This window comes from Juglans microcarpa x Juglans regia, chromosome 5D (assembly GCF_004785595.1).
Source record: "Juglans microcarpa x Juglans regia isolate MS1-56 chromosome 5D, Jm3101_v1.0, whole genome shotgun sequence".
Taxonomy (NCBI): Eukaryota; Viridiplantae; Streptophyta; class Magnoliopsida; order Fagales; family Juglandaceae; genus Juglans; species Juglans microcarpa x Juglans regia.
This window is the reverse complement of record NC_054602.1, coordinates 1830259-1853285: the sequence shown is the minus strand read 5'-3', so window position 1 is coordinate 1853285 and position 23027 is coordinate 1830259. Positions and strand designations below refer to the sequence as shown.

Genomic DNA, 23027 nt, shown 5'->3' with positions numbered 1-23027 from the left:
TAATTAACCACCAAATATATTGTCCAATTATATTCTAACAAATTTAATACTTGATATTTTGGGCCTAGCTAATACGTACGTACTTTGGATCAAGTAGTGGCCTCTATTAAAACTTCCTTCTTTTTAGGACTTCAATGAATGGAAAATGCATGCTAAATCCACTTGCTGGCTAGCTTCTTTACAGTCTATATACCTCCAAGTCAAGAAAGGTTAGTCAGAAGTTTAATTTCCTTGGACGCGGTTGATGATATCTTGTCTTGATCTCATCCCGCAATAAGGCTTCTCCGACAAAATATTCTTGATCTACATGACTGTAGGCTGTAGTCATCTTATAAATATATGCAGTCACGGCGAGAGAAGCCCAACAAATCAAGAGGAATTTTCTCTCTAGTATCATTCTTCGCGAGTATATTAGCCTTCCTCCACTAGTTCTCTTTAGCTAGCCATGGAGATCGAGCCAGCAACCCTAGGAAAAGCCAGGCTTTTCGCCCGTGGATGGAGCTGGCTTAAGGCCTTGCTGCCTGCAAGGAAGTTCAAGAAGGTTGTGGATGCTGCAAAGTGCATAAAGCAGCTTGGACAAGACGACTCAAGACGAGTCATCCACTGCCTAAAAGTGGGACTGGCTCTCACATTTGTGTCCTTGTTATATTATTGTAAACCTCTATATGAGGTATTTGGTGTTTCGGGAATATGGGCTGTGATAACAGTGGTACTGGTCTTGGAATTTACAGTTGGTAACTTTCTTCTTTCCCCTTCTGAGCAGTTGGTAACTTTTATATACGAATTGATTAGTTCAAACTTCTTTTAACTCAAAATAACGAAACTATCCCAGATTGTAACCATGTTCAATTTCATTCAATGTAATTAATTATAAACGGATCATCAATATATATGATATTTCTACTTCCAATTAATTTGTAGCAGAATTAATAGAACTTTTTAGAAAATTGTACGTACCATATAATGTTATTAAACTAACATACGTATATGTTTTTACTATATATCCCAGGTGCAACCATCAGCAAAGGTCTAAATAGAGGTTTTGCAACATTATTTGCCGGTGCTTTGGCAATTGGGACCGAGCACTTTTCACGTCTCTTTGACAGGAAAGCAGAGCCCATTGTCTTGGGGGTCCTTCTTTTCTTGCTAGGTACGTATAATACGTAACTAAACAACGCATCTGATCAAACTTTTGTCTGTGTACACATGCATAAATATATTAATCATGCTTTAGCAAGAAGCTAATTAATTAAAGGAATACAAGTTCAATTTAGTTCGATCGGACTCCTATATATAGTCAATTTATAAATTACTTAAGGCTAGGGAATTGTTTTGGTGTGTGCATGCAGCTACAACATCATCATTCACACGATTCATTCCACGGATAAAGGCAAAATATGACTATGGGGTCATGATTTTTATATTGACATTTAGCTTGGTATCAGTCTCGGGTTATCGGACTGAAAATCTCTTAGAGGTGGCCCATCAAAGACTCTCAGCAATCGCAATAGGAGGAGCAACCTGCATAATTATGTCCGTATTTGTTTGTCCTGTATGGGCTGGCAAAGATCTTCACAAGTTAACTGCTTCCAATTTAGAAAAGCTTGCAAACTATCTAGAAGGTACCTACATTTTACAGGTTAATTATTAACTATTTTTCTTGATTGATTTTCGTTAAACTCATGTACTCGGTACTTGAACGATAGTTAACAAGTAGAGAAGACATTTTACAGGTTTTGGAGGCGAATATTTTCAGACAGACCCTGATCATGAGGAGGAAGGGATCAGTACTATCACGGCGGCCTCTAACTCTAAGCTGGATGATAAAGCTGTACTTCTTCAAGGATACAAAAGCGTCCTCAATCCAAAAAACACTGAAGAATCCTTGGTGAGTATATATAGCTCCGACCATCCCAAACAAGGGAGGATCGGAAAAACAGTGATGCATGCGTACGTACGTAGAACATACAAGCTAGCTGGGAACAAATTCTGTTTATTTCGCTGGAGTTTTTACCTTTCTCCAAACTGATTCCTGTGTTAACCAAAAAAATAAAATTATTTTGTTAAATAATACTATCGAAGTAATTTCTTCAAGCAAAGTCTGTTAATTAATTGCTAGCTCGATATTGCTAACGTGTACAACACTAGTCACTTGTCACGTCTCAAACAGTACTATTTACGTACGTATAACTATATATTGTTTATGGTAATGCTAGGCTGCTATGACCGCTGGGCGTCTGGCCGGCAAAACCCAACCTTTTTATTTTTTTTTTATTTTTTCTTTTCATATTTTTTTAACATTTTTAAATACTTTTAAAAAATAAAAAAATATTAATACACTAATAATAACTTCATTAATCAATAAGTAAAAAAAATTAAATATAAACGCTGTCAAAATGAGAGAGTAAACTAAGAGGACAAAGTAGCATTAATATTCTTGTCATAAAGCTGGAATATATAGTTGGGGGAGGTTTGAGTAGTAGTGAGTAGATTTGATGAAAGTTGAATAAAATATTATTAAAATAAAATTTTTTATTTTTATTTTTATTTTTAGATTGAAAAATGTTGAATTATTTATTATTGAAAATTTGAAAAAATTATGATGATTAAATGAGATGATAAGTTGAAAGCAACTCATTATCCAAATAAGGCCTTAGTCTTTTTAAAAATTTAAAAAAAAAATCCCACTCATGCATTCATGCATGCTGCGACATCAACAAAAAAAATTGAAAAATTAAAGAGATATTAAAAAAATTAAAAATTGAAGAAAAAACAACCAATATTTATAGTTTGAAAAGAACACAAAAATAAATTTAAAAACTAAAACAAAACAATTATAAAAATAAAAATATTAGAAAAACCCATAAATTAATTAGAGAGAGAGAGAGAGAGAGAGAGAGGAGAGCGACTAACGAGGGGTGGCCAGCAGGGGCGGAGCTTATAGCTACATTGTGCAAATCATAATAAGTAGCAGCTAATTTGTGTAAATTAATAATGGTTTTGTAGAGATTGATGCACAACAGCATATGAAATTAGCTACTACCTGTAATCTAAACTTTTCATGCTAAGTACCTTTTTTTATGTTTATTTCGGTCTTACGTACTTTCGGGCTACGTTATTTTAGGCCAGAATAAGGATTATTAATATTATTGAAATATGACGAACTATATATATGCGCAGGCAAGTTTCGCAAGATGGGAACCAGGACATGGTGGTTTTCACTTCCGTCATCCATGGAACCAGTATTTGAAGATTGGAGCCCTTGCTAGACAATGTGCTCATCGTATTGAAGTTCTTGATGGTTACATCAACTCCGACATCCAGGTACGTACGTGCTACAATATCATGACTCTTCCTAGAGATTGCATGCATGCAGGTTAATTAATCAGTTAAAAGAGATCACATGATCATGTCAAACTTAATTGGTTTTAGTAAATTTAAAATTAATCTAAATAAAATGCATAAAAATTGCATTCTCAATGATATTCTAAGGGAGCATGAAAAGTCAAATATTACCATTTCATGTCGAATTAATATATATAGGACCTTTACGTATTTCTGAAGGCCTAAATATTTCCCCTAGCTAGCTACTCTGCCTTTTACAGACTGGGACAAATCTCTCTAATCTTCAAAGTTAGAAATGAAAGTTGTATACATTTTTAAAAAAATAAATATATACAGAATTTATAAGAAAAAAATTATTTTTTAATAGTAAATTATATCTTTTATTAAATGATTATACGGTGTTTGTACACTTTACAATTATATTTAGCATTACTTTTTTTTAACGCCTCAATTTCCTAATTAATGAAGTGAGTATATTAAAGGAAATTACCAACTAAAATAATATATATATATATATGAGAAATTCTATTTGCAGTCTCTATATGTGCAGACATATTATTAAATGAGAGAAAACATCATTTTATGAGGGATAGTTTTGTAATTTTAAAAAATTTTAAAGTTAAAATAGTCTAAGCTTGCATTACAGTCCCCAAATGCTAGGGACTGTACCTAGCATTGCTATATATATATATATATATATATATATATATATATATGCATGTGGAACGTTTTATTTGTATTGAATGAGTGATAAAATTTTCTGGCTAATTATATATGTACATTTACTTTTGTAGGCACCGCTAGAAATCCGAAATAAAATACGAGAATCGAGTACAAAGATGTGCTTAGAATCGAGCCAGGCATTAAGAGCATTAGCATCATCAATTAAAACGATGACAGACCCTTCAGCTGCCGATCCTCATGTGAAAAATTCCGAAACCAGCATCAATGACCTCAAAATTGCACTCGAATCTGCCTCAAAACTAGAGAATGTAGACCTCCTGGCAATTATACCCATTGCCTCAGTTGCTTCAATACTAACAGAAATCACTAAATGTGTGTGGAGAATCTCTGAATTGGTCCATGAGCTTTCTCTCCTAGCATATTTCAAGAGTGCTGCAACATCAGATCAACGGGAACCAGGAAGCGGACTACATCGCGGAAGTGTAAAACCTGTTTTGGATGATGATAGTGACCGTACTGTTACCATCATAGTGCAAGCAACAAACGTTAAAATCGTAGATCATCAGTATGATCCCTCAAATACGGACTCACTGGAAAATCGAATTCCTGATCCTGCAGTAAAATCCGTCCGACTTGAAGAACGTTAAATTATATTTTGGGACGGACGTGAGAGATTTTGTTAGGAGTTTTTTAAGAAGGAAATTATACGAATAAATTCTTATGGACTAAGAGTGAGTAATCTTGTGAATCTAGTTGTAGGTTGATGTATTTAATATTTTTAGTTTCGTCTTTGATCAGTTATACGTAGAGTTCATCATTATCTCTGTTATAAGTGGATCACTCGACGACGTTGTGTGAGTATTGGATCACTTGTACTTGAGAACTGGGCAATTAATAAGTACGTACTTGTATCCCTCGATCGACGACGTTCTAGTTCTCCTTCCTATTTCTTTTCCTCCTCCCAATACCCTCGAATATCTCTTTTTTGTGTATATGTTTTCTTATCAATATTGTATTCTTCTTCTATTATAACATAGAGATCAGTGTATTATAACTAGCTACGTACTGCTCGTAGATCAGTACGTAGCGTACTTTAGTACAAAAGGATGATCGATCTCCGGCAGTTTTCCTAATTCAAGATCACAGTGATTAGCTAGTTGCAGATCCGTTAATAATTTTATAAAAAAGTTCTGCTATATAGTTATTTTTACATATTATTTATGCCTTTCATTAATGTAATTAGTCGAAACAGTTATTTTATATTAAAAAAATATTGCCTAATTATATTAGTGGAATATATAAAAAATATATAAAAATAATTGTATATAAAAATTTTATTTATAAAAAGAGGATTAATTAATTAAGAGTGTTGTTCGTTAAATGAAAGGCCGTTAATTAGGAAGAGTATTTTTCATATTGATTAATATTTGATTTTACAAGGCCGTTAATAAATTCAAGTTCTTCGGCCGTTAATGCTTTCGCTTTAAGCTACATTAAAGACTAATAAATATAAGAGAATTGTTGAACTAATAAATATGTACAACGTTACAAGCTGTAGTACGCATATATATGGCGTATAATGAACGACAAAAGTAACTAAACCAAGTTAAAAACCTTCCACCGCAAGAGCAACTAGAGATCATGGACCCCCAATTAAGTTGAATTACCATGCATTGCGTACTGACAAAGTCATGTACACATTAGTTTTATTTATTTCCGGTCTGTACGTGCAGGTGCCCTGTCAGACAAACCAAAAGACACAGGCTAGATAATTATGACAAGACTTAAAAATTGTTTTTGCTGCGAAAACGAGGATAGAAAAGTAAAAATAAACAAAATAATCAATAATCAATCATATCATACAGAAATTACGTAAATAAATGTGTAGTGATATACATTCAATATATTTTGTAATAAATTTTTTTTATGTGTAAGCAAATTTACATACTAATATGTATATTATTATTTTTATTTTTATATTTTAAATTTAAATTAACAATATTTTTAATAAAATCTACTTTCTGACTAATCATATTAAATAAGTGCGCGTATTAATGTGTATAATCGTTTATAATTAGATTTTTCTTTTCACAATATATTTCATAATACATGCTATAAAATAAGGATATTTTTATAAAATAATATTAGTTTTATAAGATATTTTTCAAAAATACTTCTCATTCTAAAATATTATTATATAAAATATTGTGTAAAGTATTGTGTGTTTATTATTTTCCTAAATCAATAATGCCTATATGTTCATGAGAGTTGTAAATAATTTTATTATCTCTAGAAAAGACAAAATACACTTTAGAACAAAAATACTATTCTAGACAGTTATAGTAATATTTATTAAATACATATTTATAAAGTTATAAGTGAATGGAAATCCTAATTTTACGATTTTTTAGTTATTCGTTCGAGTAGGGTGTTTGAAAAAACAGTAGTTCTATCCCATACAACACTTAGAGGGGGTGAATAGGTGCAGTTCAAATTTTATGGACTAATAAATATTAATGGCAAGAAGCAAATAAAAGATGATACAAATTATACAAATAATCAACACAGGGATTTGGTCACGAAGTAGAAACTCATTTGAAGAACGTCTTCAAATTCTAAAACCACACCTGGTGTAAGCCACCACCTAAAATCTACTATGGAAAAAGTTTATTACAACCAATTTAGAGACACTCACAAAACCTTTGTAGTTCCTAAACTTGGCTTGCAACATCACGAGTGACCCACTCGATCTCTATACGCATGTAGTGTAGGAACTCCGACCTTCTATAGCTTTTCACAAGAACCTCTCGGTCTCTGCATCAACAGCAGCTCCGGAAACCTTCCGGCCAACAAAACATCCACTTCAATAGACTTTGAATGAGATTTGATCTTGAGAGTGGTGTGGTGGATTTGTGTTTGTCCAAAAGAGATTCACAAGGTGAGGAATATGTTTCTCTCTTTGGCTCTTGAAATACTTAGGGTTTTGCTCTATTTTTCCACACCACAGAACAGAAATGATCTGTTCTATTTATAGTCCCAGCAAGTCACGGCGCTCAAAACATAAATTTTTAGGTTGTCTTGAACATTGGCTCGAGCGAGGTGTCGAGCGAAGGTCTAGCGCACGTTATCTTCTGAAACCGCTCGAGCGAGGTGTCGAGCGAAGGTCGAGCGCACGTTTCTGGATGAGTTCTGCTCGCGCACAGCATCGAGCGCACATCGAGCGAACCACTCTGGATGGGTTCCGCTCGATCGCCACGTCAAGCTCACCTCGAGCGAACCACTCTGTTTGGGTTCTGCTCGAGCGCTGAGTCGAGCGCACATCGAGCGAACCACTCTGGATGGGTTCTGCGTCGAGCGCACATCGAGCGAACCACTCTGGAAGGTTCCGCTCGAGCGCCAGGTCGAGCGCCCATCTAGCGAACCTCTCTGGAAGGTTCCGCTCGAGCGCCAGTCGAGCCATGTTGAGCACACTTCAATCTTTTTCATGTACCAATACATCAACACTTGTTACAACTCAACTTTACATAGGTTTTCATTAGAATATACTAATTAACTAATTTTTCCCTCAACAGTGTTGAGTGAATTCTCTATCTAATCTTTACTTGATGGAGTGTTGAGCGAACTCTCTATCCAAAATTCGTTTGAGCGACCTGTCGTGCGAACATTAAGCAAACTTTCTACTAGCTATTCCAAGTCACAAACAGTGCCAACAAATTTTCTGGGGGGCAAGCCCAAGCCTGTGTTACATAGCCAAATCTCATTAAAAATTCACCCAAAAACCGTAGCCAATCTTTGTTCAAATCATTTTTCATGCCCTCTTAAGCCCCTCTCTCTCAATATATATATATAAAAATATATAAAAATATAAATATGTGTGTATGTACTTGTTAATTACTTCGATGTTCTTTTTTCTCCTTTTGTTGGTCAGCATGCATATATGCCATGAATTATTTTGAACAGTATTCCATCAAGCCACCTTATCACCCAGCTGGTAAGTACGTTGCCATCTAGTTACGTTAATTTCACTGGTTGAAAATCCTCGTACGAATTAATTCCCACTGTCGAGCAGAATCATGTAGTGCATGCCTCCGCGAGCACTCCATAAATCAAAATCAAGAAAAAGACCCAAAAGAATAAAAGTTTGGCCCCCGGTTCTTGGTGGGTTTCAAACCATTTACTAACACGTCCATTAATGACCGTGTGACATTGTTTGCCATATATACAAGATCAAAAGAAACAATTTATTGTGGATCGATCATAATACAGGGATGCGAGTTTTGGAGAGACATATGTGCGTACGTAGACTTTCAAGCATCTTTGATGTTTTACTTTCATGCAAGAAAGTTCTACCGGCCATGACAGGCCACTTGTTTATGTTTATATATAGATACATTGAGGCAAGTTGCTTCATAGTAGTTGGAGTATTCGGCAAAAATTGTAGTGCGGATCGAAACGAAAATTTTATATCTCTACTTGCAAGTTGCAACAAAAGAGGTCAAAAGCAGAAAAAAAGAAAATTAATGATTTAAGTTTTAATGCACAGTTCGAGTTGTCAATTTGGTTTGCCATAGTTTCCACCAAGGCTAGGACCAATTAATAATTCTACTCAATAGTGCTAGCTATTTGCTTGTCTTTTCCAACTCCGGAGTTTAATTTCCTACCCACCACGAAGTAATTATACACATCGATCGTGGTCATGAGTAAAAGTCATTTTTCATACAAAAACGCGTTTATTTCGAATGCTCATCATCTATCTTGCTGTAGTGTGGTCATTTCAACTCAGTAATTTATAACGCGTTACCTATAGAAAATTGAGAGTATTATGGGCGGTGTCACGTCCATGCAGGTATGATTGAAATCGATTCAGCGTTTATACAGCTATAAATACTAGGATGATTTAGAAATCAGTGACTATATATTGTTTATGCAATGTTAGGGTCCCTCCAAAAATGATTTCCCATGCATGCTAATTAAACTGAGATTTACAAGAGATAAGAATTATGATATATAATTAAAAAAATAAAAAACTACTGATCATTATCCCTTTAATCATTATTTTTCCATTATATAATGTATTATTAAACAATTATTAAAAACTACGTGTTATATTTTATCTGACTGTCAACCATTTGATGTCATATCGAAAAATGTTGAGCGAATGATGGCCCATAACATTAAAACCTTCATATCCCGCACATACATGACCAAGATAAGCTCAATATTATATCATAATGTTGGGAATAAGTGTAGCTAAGACTAACACGAAGTATAGTAGCAAAACTAAACGAAAGAAATTGATGACAATCACACAGAAAGAACACCAAGAATTAAGTGGTTCGACTCAAAATGAGCCTACGTCCACTAGTGGGGTCGGTATCGAAGATTTCACTATCAACAGAGATGGAGTACAGATCAATACAACAAAACTTCACAAGGAAGTTATCTCTCAAACTCTCTCTAGACTTCTCTCTCAAGAAAACACTAAAACAAGAGTAAAAATGAATTCTGAAGTCCTTGAGGCAGAAGAGGCGCCGTTTGATATTTATAGGAAAAGTGAGAATTCACTTTTGTGAACCTTAGCTCGAGCGAATGTCGAGCGAGTGTCGAGCGAACGTAGATATTCTGCACTTCGCTCAAGCCAACAGTTGTGCGAGACTCGAGTGAAGCTCTCTGCTTGAACTCGCTCGAGCTGGGTGTCGAGCGAGGGTCGAGCGAAGCTCTCTGACTTGGATATTGCTCGAGCTGAATGTCGAGCGATACTTGAGCGAAGCTCTCTGTCTGAATTCGCTCGAGCTGAGTGTCGAGCGAATGTCGAGCGAATCTCTCTATCTGACTTCGCTCGAATTGAGTGAACCTCCGCTCGAGCGAACCTACGACACTTGCACTGTTCAATCAGAATTCAAGCCACCTCATAACACATAATCTGACCAAAGTAATGCTATTGTAACTGACATATATATACGGTATTTTGCCAAACTATATACGCGCGCGTTTCTCAAATATAAATCGCATGCGGCGCACGTACACACATATATGTATGCATGTATGTATCATTCGGCAGGTGCCTAAACAATCGATGATCCATTATTAGGAATTACTTTTCCCAGATGGGTCCTTTTCTTAACTCCTTTCGGGTTCCAACCACACTACTGCATGCTTAGGAGCTGGATTCCCTTGTCAAAAATTTTGCTTATCATACTCACATTACACATGACTATATGTAATTTTTTTAATTTTTAGTTTTTTTTTCTCTTTACCAAATATGTAATGTATAGATGAAGATTAGAAGAATTAACTCAATTAGTTTTAAAAAAATAAAATAAAAAAAATGTGGTGTGTGATGTGTGAGATTGATGAGTAGCAAAACTCTCTCTCTTTATATATATATATATATATATATATATATATATGAGTTTTGTTAAGTACAAATGGTTTGGCGCAACAAACCTCATACCAATACTGACATAATTTTTTTTATTGAAAATAAAAATAAAATAAAGAAAACTTTGAGAGAAGAAGAAGGTCCTCATTCTCATGAAAATAATTTTCGTCTCACTGTTTCATTAAATATATATCTTACATATTAGCATCGGTATACATTTTGGTGTGCAAACTCGCTTATAAGAAGACTTTTTCTAGAGAGATAGAGAGGGGGGGGGGGGACAAAAACAATCTTACAAATTTAGACAAAAAGCAAAATGAGGTGGAGATATCTTTTAAGTTCTAAAACTGGATGATTAGAGAGACAAGCTGCAGGTTGATGAGCAAATGTGTTATATAATTAAATGGCTCCGTCTAAGGAATAATATTATAGCGCTATGAAGAGAATTAATATGATTATTTCAATAAATGGTCATGTAGAAGAGAATATGATCATTATTTCAATAAAATTTATAGTGCCCGACTGCCGTATTCTTTATGATGTCTTGCGGTGTCTAAAGTGCTAGAAGGACGTCCATCAATCAAAAACATGCAAGAGAACTTCCAAAAGGACAAAAGTCGACCGACTCGATCAACCCCATTTCTATGTGAAGACTTTTTAGTGATTCTGGTGTTACGTACACGGTACGTCTATAGTATGAAAAAAGAAACCATCAATGGATGGACAAGGCTGGGATGGAGTATTGAGACACATGTAGAAATGAATCGTTGTCTTGCTTTGCTGTTTCCCTCTTATATTAAATAAGGACCATGCATGTATATATGTTGATAGTCATATATCCATGTATCTAGCCTAGCTAGCTAGACAAGTTGCTCTGAGAATTGGGCAAGATTTTGAGCGTGGTTGGAAACAGACTAAATGAAGTTTTCCATTCTGGTGAAGTGTCGTTGCTATATGTAATATAAAGAAGAAAAAACTGCCAAAGAAAAGAAAATATGTGATAGATCATACATTAAAGCATCGCTAGCTATATATGCTTATTTCTTTCTACTCGGGTCCCAAAATGAAAGAACCTATATATATAGCTGCATATACATTATCGAGTCAGATCGATCCTACTCACTAGTGATTGCTGACGTTTCCGATTCGATCCTATCTAAAACATGACCAGGTTGGATACAGAAGCGATTAGATCGATACATCAAGCCCACGAATGCAGAAGAGATTAATACAAAGTTAATTAGCTAGTTTAATAGTATTTAAAAAAATCTTTAGAACGTTGCATTTCATATATATATTAATTATAGTATGTAAGTTATAATAAACATTAATTTTTTGTTATTAGTTTGTTTGAAAATATATGGAAAAAATGGAATATATATATATATGGAGGGTTCTGAGAAATATATATATATATATATATATATATATATATTATATTTCTGCCTAGCTAGCTACTATTCATTTGTCTTGTTTTCATGTTTTCTTTTAGCTTTATCCTTTTATTAATCGACATCCTCATGTTGTCGCTATATGACTCGAGCTGATGCCCTACAACTCAGCCCTAAAACTCAGAACAATAAGTAGTGATCGTATAAATCTTACTTCCTTTTCTTTATGAAATATTAATGCAGGCGTACGTATGTACAGTACTAAGTTTTGTCACACATTTATTTGTAAATTTGTAGACGTTCAGTACTAGCTAGTACTGGTACCATATCCGTCCCATTCGAGTTTTATAGTGCATAAGCACTTTTATATATATATATATATATATATATATATATATATATATATATTGTTGGAGGAATCCATGCATGACATTAATATTGATCTAATTCCGTTATCATGATCAACTCCATGATTAATTATAATGCATGGCTTGTGGTCATTTAATACTAATTAATAATAAAAAATAACTTTCAGATATATATTACTGGGAGTAGTTGGCCGTTCAAGGAATCATGCTAATCTTTCTTTTACCCTCTAGTGCAGGGATACGAGTAATTATTAAATGCTTTTGGGGAAGTATCAGTTCCTTATAAATTAGCTAGCCAGCTAGCTATGAACGTGAAGTAATTAAGTGAATTAATACAAATCTCAACTTGCTAGCTACTCCATCCCATTTTTTATGTTGATGTATATTAATTACTTTGAGTAGAATATTACTAATTAGATTAATTATGTTGATATATATTAATACTTTGATTAAAATACTTCCTTATTTTTTTTTTGTCTCTTTCTCTATAAATAGACGTCCCTCTTAGTACTATACATAATACTCATTCAAAAATAATAGAAATCTCTTTCAAAATCTGTTTTTACTTATAATTTTCATTACGATATCAAAGAAAAACTTGTGAATTTAAATTCTAACTCTATATTCTATTTTATTTAATTAAATATTTTATATATGACGTGTCGAGTCTACTCGTTAAGGAAGAGTTTGATCTATAAGTAAAAATTAAGAATATAAAATAAATAATTAAATTTATCTCTTAATTTATATTAATTTTAAATTTTAAAATAAGTGATGATTTCACGTTAAAGATCGTCGACGTCTTTAATGTGTTTAACTGGTTAATTTATTTTTTTATGCAGTTGGCTTAGCTAGACTAATAGGCGTTGTTTGTTTGTTTCCTTTCTTAATTATCATGGCTTCATTATTCCCTTTTTTACTTTCTTAATTATCATTTAGTTTTACGTCTTTCAAGGGTTAATGAAAAGTCCCAAGTTCAGTCTAGTTTGGAGGATGATCCATAAACTTTATTTAATTAGATTAAAAAAATTTTGTAGGCTGACTTGTTTTTCGTCAAGCTCGTGAACAGTGGGATACAACAGTGCATCTCATGATGGACTTGCATCGATTTCCTATCTCGGCAATTTTGATAATGCTAGACCTGGATAATTAGCAAGGCTTCATTGTGTTTATACTTTATACATGCATGACGCCAAAGTTAAAAAGCTAATGGCTTCGGTAATATTTTTTGAGTTTTGTTATTCATCAATCTTACACATCACATATCATACTTATTTTTATTATTTTATTATTTTTAATTTCATTCTTCATAAATTAATTAATTTCTTCTACTCATTATCTATATACTATATATTTAATAAAAAAATAAAAAATAAAAAAATTATGTGTAATATATGATGTGAAGATTTTGTATATAACTTTTCATTATCTAAAAGACTAAAAGCTAACGCTGAACAGCTCCTCCTCCCTCCGGGTAGTGGGCTGAACTAATTGGTTCTTTAATACATTTTGTTCTAAACTTTGTCATGAATTGTACCGGGCTTCCGTTTGTACTCGTGGAAAATAATAACCTCATATCCCAAGTAAATTAAACCCTAGTCAGCCAATTCTTCGGTCGCAACTCCTTCCTCAAAAGGTTTCTGTCCCCTCGTTCTACAAAGACAAGTACCAACATGTGTGTAATTGAATATTGTTGACCTGCACCCAGGTTTTCTTCTTATAAATATTCAGTCACAAGGTGAGACACCACCAAGAGGCATTTTTCTCCGAGCATCGAGTTTCACTCCACCCTCGCTACCCTAATGCCAAGTAGCTTTAATTTCCACCACTCTTTAGCCATGGAGATTGAGGCAGAAACTCGACAGAAGGCTGGGCTTTTCACCTGTGGTTGGAGCTGGCTTAAGGCCTTGTCTGGGAAAGCCATGAATAAGGCTGTCAAGGTTGCAAAGAGCACAAAGGAGGTCGGACAGGAAGACCCAAGAAGAGTCACCCACTCCCTAAAAGTGGGATTAGCTCTCACATTGGTGTCCTTGTTTTACTATTGGAAACCTCTCTACAATGGTTTTGGGGCTTCAGGAATTTGGGCTGTGCTAACAGTGGTAGTAGTCTTCGAATTCAGTGTTGGTAAGCTTTTGAACAACTTAATTTATTCACACCCCCCCCCCCCCAAAAAAAAAAAAAAAAAAAAAACGGAACATTAATCATGCATGTTGTTAAAAATAATGCAGAAACACTTTCCTTTTTTGGAAGTTGGATAATTATCGTGCCAACCTAATTAACCTTCTTTTAGCAGTCACGTGAGCAACTAACTTTACCTGCATTGATGGAATGAAGTTCTTATAAATTTCCAGGAAGAAAAATCGAACCAAAGCCAAATTTCAGATTATCAAAAATGTATTTCAGTCTTCTTAAGATTTGTAGCTAGCATGCATGCATGTTAAACTAATTAGTTATAGATCATATTTCTTCTGTTGATCAGGTGCATCTCTGAGCAAAAGTTTAAATAGAGGTTTTGCAACATTACTTGCGGGTACTCTGGGGGTTGGAGCTCAACACACAGCACGTCTCTTCGGCGAGAAAGGAGCGCCTTTTGCCCTTGGGATGCTTGTTTTCTTACTAAGTACTATACTTATCATCATATATTAAGTACTGCATATAACTTATTAGGAATATTGCCAAAAGGGGCTAAAGCAGAAAGTTTGGGTTCATATATATATTTGATTTCTTCGCATATAAATAAATTTATTCCTGGTAATAATTCCAAGTCCTCCTTTCTTCCATATATTCTGTACTCAACCAAGAAAATTAAGTACATAAAAGCAAATTTATGTGGTTTAATTAGTACTGATGCAATTAGTCTTGTATCGTATGCATGTACAGCTACAGCATCATCATTCATACGGTTCATTCCACGTATAAAGGCAAGATATGACTATGGGGTCTTAATTTTTATATTGACATTCAGCTTGGTATCAGTGTCGGGATATCGAATTGAACAACTCTTTCAGATGGCCCATCAAAGACTCTCAACAATTGTAATTGGAGGAGCATTCTGCATAATCATATCCATATTTGTTTGTCCGGTATGGGCTGGCGAAGATCTTCACAAGTTAATTGCTTCCAATTTAGAAAATCTTGCAAACTATCTACAAGGTACGTACGTACCATTAATGCATGGTGATTCAATGTCTACCTACTTTAATTTGCTTTCATTTTATTTGTATGTCTGATCACTAGTACTCATATATTGATCATCGATCTTAATTTGGAATGTTTGTCACGTACTAATTAGAAATTAATTGATGTTTTAGTGCAGGTTTTGAGAGCGAATATTTTCAGGACTCTGTGGATGAATTAATGATCAAGGGTGGTGCCACGGCCTCTGAGGGTGATAAGGCTGTACTTCTTCAAGGATATAAGAGAGTCCTCAATTCGAAAAACGATGAAGAATCTTTGGTGGGGTCTTTATATAGCATTTTAAATGAAAGCCATTAATTATATATAATATGAATCAATATATATATGATCTGCACTTGATCATCTGCTGGACATTTTTGTTTCCGTACGTAGTTCGTGCATGATATATTACATTACAACGTGAGTCAAGCTAGCCAGAATATTGACTGAATATGATTTGAATATTCCAGGCAAATTTCGCAAGATGGGAACCAGGGCATGGCCTTTTCCCCTTCCGTCATCCATGGAAACAGTACTTGAAGATTGGAGCCCTTGCTAGACAGTGTGCTTACCATATTGAAGCTCTTAATGGGTACATGATCGCCAACTACTCTGATATCCAAGTACGTATTCTAGCTAGTGTATCTTTTCTACATGCAATTAATTGAGAATAATTACCGGTGAGAATAATTACCGGTGAATCCTGGTTTGTTTTAGAGGTTAAAACTCAAAATTTTAAAACTTTTGAAAACCTCCTGTCTCATAATTATAATTTTTTTAAATTTTTAAATAAAATAAAATATACAATTCAACTTTTTTAAATTTTAAAATAAAAATAATATTAAAAAATATACTCTAACAATATTTTATTCAATTTTTTAATTTTAATGATTTTAACTCATTTTATTTCATCTCTAAAAACAAATGAGAATTTATGACGTAAAGTATGTATGTACGTGTGAATTAATTTGTTTGATTAAACTTCTGAAAGAAACACGCAACTTGTCTAGCCAGCTAGCTTCTAAAACATCAACTAGAATTTCCATAGTCTTGATCTTAGAGATTTCAATTTCTATCTAGGTAGAGGACATTTGGACACAGATCAACAAGATTCTCAAAATTCTAGAACTTATCATAATTTCATTCTCAATTATCACTCAAATACAAAACACTTTTCAATTTTAAATTAATCTTTAACTTTTTAATTTATTCATTACCTAATTAATCATTACCCAAACACAAAACTAATATCTTTTTACAAACTTCATAACATAAAAATAAATACAAGTTTTCCAAACTTCAAAATAAAAATTGTATTCGAATAATTTTTTAATTTTATAATATTTTTATTCAATTTTTTCTCTCATTTTTTAGAACTCGGTTAAACATTTCAACTCAAATAATTTCACTACTGTCATTTTATAACTGAGTACATACTTGTTTTGTGGGGTCAAAATTCAAAGGAAGACGTACTTACGCTCGCTTATTGATCATCTCTTGATCTATTGCATGTAATTTATAGATTACACCAACACACTAATAATAATAGAAGGGATAAAAAGGAAGATTTTTACACTTAATAGATGGACAGATTAACATTAAATAAATGACGGTGCTAAAAATCAAATTTTCAATTTGTTAATTTAATTCTCCGATCTTTGTCATCGATCATTTTACGAAGCTTGATGATCATGGGTTTAAAGAAATTTATCAAGTAAAAATAGTACATGAAAACTTTACTTTGTATCTAATGATTTTTTAATTAATTAACAAAGAATTATATATAAACCTTTATAACTTGAAAGAATTTACTAATTATTAATGTGTACATGTTAATCTTGCAGGTACCACTAGAATTTCGACACAAAATTCAAGAATCAACAATAAAGATGAGCTCAGAATCCAGCAAGGCACTTCAAGCATTAGCAACATCAATTAAAACAATGACAGACCCTTCGGTCGCCAATTTTCATGTAGAAATATCTAAAACTGCCATTAATGAACTCGAGATTGCACTCAAAGCAGATTCAGTAGTACTAGAGAATGTGAACCTCCTAGCAATTATACCAATTGCATCAGTGACTTCAATTCTAATAGAAATCACAAGATGCGTGGAGAAAATATGTGAATCCGTCCACGAGCTATCTTGCTTAGCACATTTCAAGAGTGTTGAACCCTCTGTAGCACCAGAAAAGCTGCAGCTACATCATCGAGGAAGCATAAAACCTCTTTCGGATGGTGACAGAAGTATTGACCATCTTACAATTACAGTATCCACAACATCAAACATGAATATTTGTCCAATGGAAAATGAGATTTCCCAGGTACCAAAAGTCGGCGGCAACCAACGACTTAACTTGGGAGTGTAAAAATTCATAACTGACCTATGATCACCAATATTATCTATATCACATTATAACCATTTGAATTTGATCAACTGTAAGAATCAAAAAGTGTTGCACGATGAACATTGTTGTGAAATTTCGCAAGTGTACGAAATCGTACAAAGTAATATAATGATAAGAAAGATGTTGAACCCACGATGACTATTTACCTATTAACTATTGAAATGGTGGATTTTGAATTAGAAAAAAATCAACAAATTAAATTAAATCAACAACTAAAGAATTGGTCAAACACTTAAAAAGAAGAAGATTTCACCCAAGAAGAAAACACTAAGACATCCGACTCACCTAACCAATCCAATCCTAAATCCTAACTATACAATCAATCAATTATCATCCTATTTGACGGCAAAATATTCTAACTAATCTAAGACCCCCTCTCGAGTAGAATTAGAATTACTCAACATACGATAACGCGCGATATGTCTATGCAAATTTAAAAGCATTTGAGCACATTAAGATTAATAATATTTCACATAAAAGCCGCACAAATCACGTTGGCTCATTCCTGTCTTTCGTTCAATTCATGGCATACATCATACGAAGCTAAACTACATGCATCATCTCTCGAATTAACATGCACAACAAATCATTCAACTATTGGCTAAATAATTGAAGCCATTAAACTCAATGATGTATACTCAAAAGGAATGATAAAATTATGATCACAACGAAATAAGATTCGAGATTGTCATGGAGAGGTTACATCGTAGCCTTAGCAATAGAAATAAGTTCATAATCTAATCAAAACAAACCATAATAATTCTGGAATTCATAATGAGAATTATACAAAGAGAAGATTAAAGAGTTAAGAAGGAAACTCTATGTAGATCAAGAATCTCTATCGTTAATGAACTCCAATTCTGCAAATTTTTGACCTCTTGCTTGAAGCACTATTTCGTCCCTGAAGATGTTTGTTTTCGATCATAGCTTAAACATGAAAGTTGTAGGTTTTTATCTCAGATTTCCGTAGATACCAAGATTGCCCTTATTGGAGTTTTCTGCAAGAAGTTATACTCTAAATACTGAAGGATATTTCAGGAATTTAGTAGTTTTACGACTTTTGAATTGATGCGCCCTTTCCGCCTTCTAGATATTCGTTTTTTGCCAAGGCTTTAATACAAAAGTTCCATGATTTTCTCTTGGATTTCTATAGACACCAAAATTATCCTTATTTGAGTTGTTTAGAAAAAGTTATCCTCTAAATACCGAAGGGTACTTCAAGAATTTTGAGAACTGAATGTTTCCTATTCTCTTGATAACTCATTCAATTTATTTATTCCTAAAAAAATAAACAAAATAAATAAAAATTCTAATAAATAAGAAAATTAAACACAAACTAGCATAAAATTAAGAATAAAAGTATGACAAAACTTATATAGAAATTAAGCACATCAAATATTAAAATAAAAAATTATTTTCTTTTTGTTATCATTAATTTTCAAGTAAACTGAAAATATGCACAAGATTATAAATATTTAACCTGGTTCTCTGATCTGAAGTTTCCTCAAGATAGTTGGACTGGATCCTATATATGGAGAAGTTTCATCAAGACTAGGTGTTGATCAATTAATACAGAAAGATCTGTAATATCGCTAAATTCGTATTTTAATGTGACCATAATTTATTGGATTTTTGCAGTCAACCGTATGCAATTCCGTATTCTGCAATTTGGTGAATGCTATGCTGCGGAAGAATTATTTGTCGAAGAGGAGGCCAAGTACTCGAGCATGCATGGAGGATGACAATTAGGATTAAGGCTCGTTCAACAAACCAATAAATGAGACGATCAAGTATGTTTGGAACCTAAATACATCTCAACTCATCATTACAATTTTTTCAAATTCCAACACAAAATATAATAAATAATTTCACTTTTCAAATTCCAAAATAATAATAATATTAAAAAATAATATTCTAACAATAGTTTATCATTTTAATTCAACTCAACTCAACTCATTTCAACATCCAAACGCATATTTTAATAACGATCGAATATGGTTGCTCTACAATGCTATTATTGGAATAATTCCCAGTAAAGATGTTTGTCCTTCAGCTTAAATGGTAACAATAGAGAAATCTGGTAAGCTAAATAATAAATAAATTTGAAAGATTGCAAGTACAAAATTGCATCATTCATAATCATATAACTCCGATGACATTGTTATTTTAGCATGCTGCTACACTCGGGAGAAAAAGAAAAAATAAAAAATAACAAAGAGGCTCTATTATATAATTGGGTTACACGCAAGAGACACAACGAGTCCCATTTAAAGGAAAGAATCCTATTTCAGACATCTTGGTGTTCTCCCCAGTCTCCTGCTGCCAGGAACCTTCTTTATACAAACAGAACAACGTTTATACACCCATCATTCTCGGGGTTATTTGTCACCTGAGCATATTTCCCTACGTTCACCACAAAACAAATGAGACAGAGGGGAGGCTAATATAAAGAACAAACCAAGACATGCACTAATGAAAGTTGAAAAAAGAAGGCATTGATAACAATGGTAATATGTGGTTATAAAATCAGAAGCGCAATCTTACCCCATACAACTTTCACAGCTGGTGTAACCAGACCCAACTCACTAACATTCACCTGAAATTCATCGTAGCAGGAGAAACAAACAGGGTAAACCCATTATGCCGACTGCGTTCTTTCATGGACCATAGCTTTTGATAGAAAAGTTACCTCAATGATTGTTCCCTTTGTCATCACGCCAAGGGAGGTATGCTTTGGACCATTAGGATTTTTCTTTATCCCAAGATTGAAAGTGCATTTGAGTTCAGGGTGTGTCACGTGAGCTTTGGTGAACCGCAAACCTATAGGATGGATAAACCCATTATGCCGACTGCGTTCTTTCATGGACCATAGCTTTTGATAGAAAAGTTACCTCAATGATTGTTCCCTTTGTCATCACGCCAAGGGAGGTATGCATTGGACCATTAGGATTTTTCTTTATCCCAAGATTGAAGGTGCATTTGAGTTCAGGGTGTGTCACGTGAGCTTTGGTGAACCGCAAACCTATAGGATGGATGAACTGCTCATACTTGGGAGTTTTTCTCGTAAAGTCAGGTCCAACAAATGTGGCTTTCGTGACCATTATTTTCCATTGCTTGGCTGCAAACGAGAATCCAGGTCGAGAAATATAAATAATTCGAATTTAACTTGAATCAAATGAATTTCATGCACTCCAGACAGTCATAAGTTCTGTAGAGTTAGGCCAAATAATAAATAAAGGTGAGAAAAATGAAAACAACAATAGCTCTACACCAATTTTCTAGCACTTTAAAATCATATCTTCTTACAGTCTTACCATAAGCTAAAGACATACAAATGAAATCAAGGATAAATGAATTTTAACAATACACAAACTGTCAATGTCAAGAAGAGATTAATAAGAAGGTGAGTTAAGGAAAACTTACTCTTTCGTTTACCAGATCAGATCACTTTAAACATTTCATCTTCAACCACAGGCCTCACCTGAAGAAGGGACATAAATTCCCGTTATAAAGTTCCTTTGTTTACATTTAAGACAAGTGCCCAATTGAAGGATCTTGCATGATAACCACAATGAGCACACATGCACATATGAGCAAAGGAAATGGCAAACAACCCGTGGAAGTGCAAAATAGATACACTAATGCGAGGAAGTTGATTATCAACTCACCTTTGGTAGAGGGACTTCCCACTTTCCGGCTTTCTCTTTCCTCTTTTGCTTAATGGTATTGCTAAGAACCTATATTCAATGTAATCTCGGATTTATACACATTATAGGAGATGTTTGCATATAAAACAAGAATTTTTAGATTGCAAGAGCAACATACTTTTGCCTGTGTTGTGTTCTCTCGATACAGCAGATAAGCAGGAACAGCTCCTTCATAGACATCATCATCCACCTTGCACCTGGTGGACGATTCCTCATGCATGGCCAGTCTATTTGCATGCAAAAATAAGATGATTTTAACCCACTAGTAGCTATCCAATTTAAAAGTAGTCATCAAGAAGAAAAGATAAGTTATATGTGACTGATCACTGAATAATATGATACATAGTGATTTAACTTGATACAAATAGTATGAGCGATTGAGTAATGAAATAACAGAGAACTACAATAACTTTATCGACCATCACGACAAAGATAAGTCTGTTATTCTCCAAATGGTCCATGGCACATCTTTACTAAGGCATCAAAATCTCAAAGCCCAAAATTTATAAAGAACAACGCATTGAGCTAATACCCTTCGAACAACTAGTATATAGAAACAGTCAAAATTCCATAGTAAACTAGAAATGAAATAAATAAATTTGGAGAAAAATCGAGTGAAAAAGTGAAAATTAGCAAAAAACAGAAATAAAACAAAGATTAAAACAAAAAAAATTAGACTCACGTCTTCTTCATCAAAGCCTTTTCTGCATAACATTTGTTCGCGACCATCTTGCCCTTAATACCCAGAGCCTGTTCCATTTAAAATATGACCCCCCAATAAAATGACAGATCAAGCTCTAAAAATTAAGAAAGAATAGATTGTGGAATTCACAGAACACTATAATTAAAAAGAGAAAGAAGGGGAAGTTTACCTTCTAGGCATATTCAGAACGTTTGTGGACTTCACGAGCCTCCTTCTTGCACTTGCACTCAAAGTGGTCGAGGCGAAAGCCATGTCTCTTCCTGTGAAGCTCTATGTAATCTCCTTGCGGCTAACAAAAGAATTAATAATAACACCAGTAAAAACCACAAATCAGCTATAAAAACCAATAGATGTAACCATAAAGAGAAAGAGAGAGGACAGGGACCAAACCATAGTGATAGAATCTTGAGACTCAGCTAGTAAAGAAAGTGTAGAGAAAAATTAAAATAAAAAAAAAAACCCTAATCGGTGGTGAGGGTTTAGAATTGGATTCGAAACTTTGTGAGGGTCAAAATGGGCTTTGTTCGATGGAGGAGAGACATGTTGAACTTCAAAGTTGTGGATTAGTCCATACCGACAATTCAATCGGTCAGTATGAATCTTTGTGCTAACTGGACTAAGGCTGTGTGGGCCATCATATGGGCTTTATTTCAAGACTTTGTGGGCTCTAGGCCTCTAACATTGGGCTAGACCCTATTAAATTATGGAAAATGCTAGGGAATCCGATTTGGGTTCCCATTTAGGCTGCCTGCTTGACTTGTAAAGGCCACTTGGCCTTTGTTTTTTTTTTTCTTTTTTTTTTCTCTCTCTCACTTGCCCCGCATGCTACCCTTCCCCTCCCCTCACCCTACTCTCTCTCACT

The 23027-nt window shown here is 33.9% G+C and overlaps 2 protein-coding genes and 1 pseudogene across 2 annotated transcripts; 2 read left to right on the top strand and 1 right to left on the bottom strand.

The window, feature by feature from the left end:
* Positions 1 to 321: 321 nt before the first annotated feature.
* Positions 322 to 4948, top strand: LOC121264440 (aluminum-activated malate transporter 8-like). Its single transcript, XM_041167605.1, has 6 exons — positions 322 to 734; positions 1010 to 1150; positions 1350 to 1622; positions 1734 to 1888; positions 3181 to 3324; positions 4140 to 4948. Exons 1-6 carry the CDS (start codon positions 446 to 448, stop codon positions 4674 to 4676), a joined length of 1539 nt encoding a protein of 512 aa, XP_041023539.1. The 5' UTR covers positions 322 to 445; the 3' UTR covers positions 4677 to 4948.
* Positions 4949 to 13988: 9040 nt separating this feature from the next.
* Positions 13989 to 17725, top strand: LOC121266079 (aluminum-activated malate transporter 8-like). The gene is made up of 6 exons (XM_041169801.1): positions 13989 to 14294; positions 14650 to 14790; positions 15051 to 15323; positions 15487 to 15626; positions 15818 to 15970; positions 17192 to 17725. The coding sequence occupies exons 1-6, from the start codon at positions 14009 to 14011 to the stop codon at positions 17714 to 17716; spliced, it is 1518 nt and encodes a 505-aa protein (XP_041025735.1). The 5' UTR covers positions 13989 to 14008; the 3' UTR covers positions 17717 to 17725.
* A 2147-nt stretch (positions 17726 to 19872) lies between these two features.
* LOC121266460 lies at positions 19873 to 23027 on the bottom strand (annotated as a pseudogene).